Source organism: Tachyglossus aculeatus, chromosome 3 (assembly GCF_015852505.1).
Source record: "Tachyglossus aculeatus isolate mTacAcu1 chromosome 3, mTacAcu1.pri, whole genome shotgun sequence".
NCBI lineage: Eukaryota > Metazoa > Chordata > Mammalia > Monotremata > Tachyglossidae > Tachyglossus > Tachyglossus aculeatus.
Window position 1 is genome coordinate 12,668,620 of NC_052068.1, and position 3,187 is coordinate 12,671,806.

Sequence of the window (3,187 nt, forward strand, 5' to 3'; positions counted from 1 at the left end):
CAATATTTTGCTTGGGTATTTAAGGTAAAATAGCACAGGGAATTTATTATGGAAGACCCATGTCCCTGGAATTTCTTACACCTTTTGATTGACAGAAGTCAAATCAATCAGTGGTATTAATTGAGCACTTGTTGTGTGCTGAGCACTCTACTAAGTGCATGTGAAAGTACAGTATAACACAGTTGGTTGACATGTGCCCTGACCACAGCAGGCTTATATCTGACTTTTTAGAACACAAAACAAGAACCTTCCCTGGGGATCTAGTCTGTCCAAGTCTTGAGAAGCAGCATTACGCAGTGGAAAGAGCCCGGGCTTGGGATTCAGAGGTCACGTGTCCTAATCCCAGTTCTGCCACTTGTCAGCTATGTGACTTTGAGCAAGTCACTTCACTTCTCTGTGCCTCTGTTACTACATCTGTAAAATGGGGATGAAGATGGTAAACCCTATGTGCAACAACCTGATTACCTTGCATCCTCTCCAGTGCTTAGAACAGTGCTTGGCACTTACTAAGCATTTAACAAATACCATCATCATTCATTCATTCAATCGTATTTATTGAGCACTTACTGTGTGCAGAGCACTGTACTAAGCGCTTGGGAAGTACAATCATCATCCAAGCCAGTGAGTAACAAGAGTACATGCCGAAGTTGATTCATTTTTAATGACCTTAAATTTAAATGGATTTTACATAGGTAAACTTTGTGTGTCTTTGACTTGATGAATATGTCACAATGCCCATGTACTTCATTCATTCATTCACTCAATCGTATTTGACTGCTTACTGTGAGCAGAGCACTGTACTAAGCACCTGGAAAGTACAAATCGGCAATATGAAGAGACGGTCCCTACCCAACAATGGGCTCACAGTCTAGAAGGGGGAGACCAATGGTAAGATATTGAATTACAAAAATGTATTCTTTTTAAAAAAAACCGTGGTGAATTAATTATAACAACAAAAATAATGATGTTAATATTAACTGAATTTGTATTCACAAAGTGCTCAAGAAAGGGTGTATTTTCATGCCATCATTCTATAAGTATGGCTGAAACTTAAGCTTTTTAACTTGAACTGCATATGAATTTAGAATTAGGGGTATAACATTTTAAAATTGAAAAAAAGGTCACCATGAATCACAGCCATCATTTCTGTTTCACTTGTGAAACACAGGTTATCTTCTGATAGCACAAGCCAAGCTGTTCTTTGTGGACAACTTTCTCCCACTTCCTGGAAACCTCCGAACAAAATGGGAGCCCCAAACCAGACGATGGTGACAGAGTTCATCTTATGGAGTTTCACCGAAAACCCTCAGCTTCAGCCTCTCTTCTTTAGCCTCTTCCTACTTCTCTATGTAATGGCTCTCGTGGGAAATGTCCTCATCATCACGGCTATCCATGTCAGCACCGGACTCCACCTGCCCATGTATTTCTTCCTGGCCAATCTGGCCATTCTCGATATCATCTGCACCTCATCAGTTCTGCCCAAAATTTTGGAGAACCTGATCTCGGTGAAGAAAACCATCTCCTTTGGTGGCTGCATGATTCAGTTGTTCTTCCTCAGTTGGTCCCTGGGTTCAGAGCTGGTACTATTCACGGCGATGGCCTATGACCGCTATATAGCTATTTGCCAGCCCTTGCACTACAGCAAGATGGTGAGCAAGATAGTGTGCACTGGGTTGGTTGCCTTCGTGTGGAGTATCGGTTGGCTCAACTCTGTAACCCTCACGATTCTGATCCTCAGATTATCTTTCTGTGGGCCCAACTTCATCTCTCACTTCTTCTGTGAAATCCCCGCTGTACTGCTGCTTTCTTGTACCCCAACATACTGGATCGACATCCTGACCATCATGGCAGATATGTTCCTGACCGGCCTGAATTTCTTCCTCACCATGGTGTCCTACAGCTTCATCATAGCCAGCATCATGAAGATCCGCACCAGCGAAGGAAAGAAGAGAGCGTTCTCCACCTGCTCCTCCCATCTCACCGTCGTGACCCTATATTACTCCACCGTGCTTTATAGTTACATCCGTCCAGTTCTGGGGACCTCGGGATTTATGGACAAATTGGTGTCTGTATTGTACACGGTCGTGACTCCGAGTCTGAACCCCCTCATTTACACACTGAGAAATAAAGATGTCAAAGTGGCACTAAAGAAACTCTTCCCATTTCTACCATCTTAGCTGGTGCAGTGAACTATGTGAGGAACTGGCTCTGTCACTTGCCTATCATGTGACCTTGGGCAATTCACTTACCTTCTCTGTGACTCAGACTCCTATGTAAGCATAGGGAGGAAATACTTGCTTTCTTGCTTAATTAGACTCTGAGCCCCATATGGGGTAGGAAGTGTGTCTGATCTGCTAATATTGTATCTACCCTAGTTCTTAGTACAGTGCTTGGCACATGGTAAAGGCTTAACAAATACTATTATCGGTATTGTTATGAATGTTATAAAGGAAAGCATGGAAGGCTTCTCCACTGGAGTGTACGGTCGTGATGGACAGGGAATATTCCTTTTTATTTTGTTGTACTTCCCCAGACTCTTACTACGGGGTCTGTATTCACTAAGTTCTCAGTAATGGTACTACCACCACAATTACGCTGATCATGTGTAGGATTTTGAAAGGGCTCATTTCTTTTGCTTCTGGTGGCTTTATGGTTTCTTTGGAATACTGAATTTCTCTTTGAACCGAGGAATTGAGATGATGTTTCTGAATGGGACAATATGGAGTACTTATTTTGAGCAAAGTGGTAATTAATTTGAGGAACCTAGGCTGGTATGGTGAAGAGAGGAAGTTTAGTTGAAGGAAATTCTCAGGAGAAAACTAAACTGGAAATATTTGAATGCATGGGAAGTGGGGGCATGTTTCGCCCTCATAGCCTTGTATCACTGAAAATAGGCAACAGATTAATAACCAATCAATGGAATTCATTGAGTGCTTACCCTGTGCAGAGCACTCTACTAAGTGCTTGGGAGAGTACACAGCAGAGGAATCAGCAGACACGCCCCCATAATTCTCCCGTAATGAGCTTAAAGTTTAGAGGGGAAGGAAGACATTCATATGAATAAATAACTTTATAATATATGATTGAAAGGTATGTACAAAAATGCTATAGTGTTGGGGGTGGGAGGAATATCAAATGTCTAATACTCTAGTCTACCTTGTTGGCCACAGATCTAATATGTTACTAG

The 3,187-nt window shown here is 42.1% G+C and overlaps 1 protein-coding gene across 1 annotated transcript; it reads left to right on the top strand.

The window, feature by feature from the left end:
* The first annotated feature begins 1,244 nt into the window (after positions 1-1,244).
* Positions 1,245-2,177, top strand: LOC119925805 (olfactory receptor 13A1-like). Its single transcript, XM_038744266.1, has one exon. The coding sequence runs from the start codon at positions 1,245-1,247 to the stop codon at positions 2,175-2,177; it is 933 nt and encodes a 310-aa protein (XP_038600194.1).
* Positions 2,178-3,187: the final 1,010 nt, after the last annotated feature.

Coding starts and splice junctions, on each gene's coding strand:
- LOC119925805 (XM_038744266.1), top strand. CDS start 1,245: ATGGGAGCCCCAAACCAGACGATGGTGACAGAGTTCATCTTATGGAGT.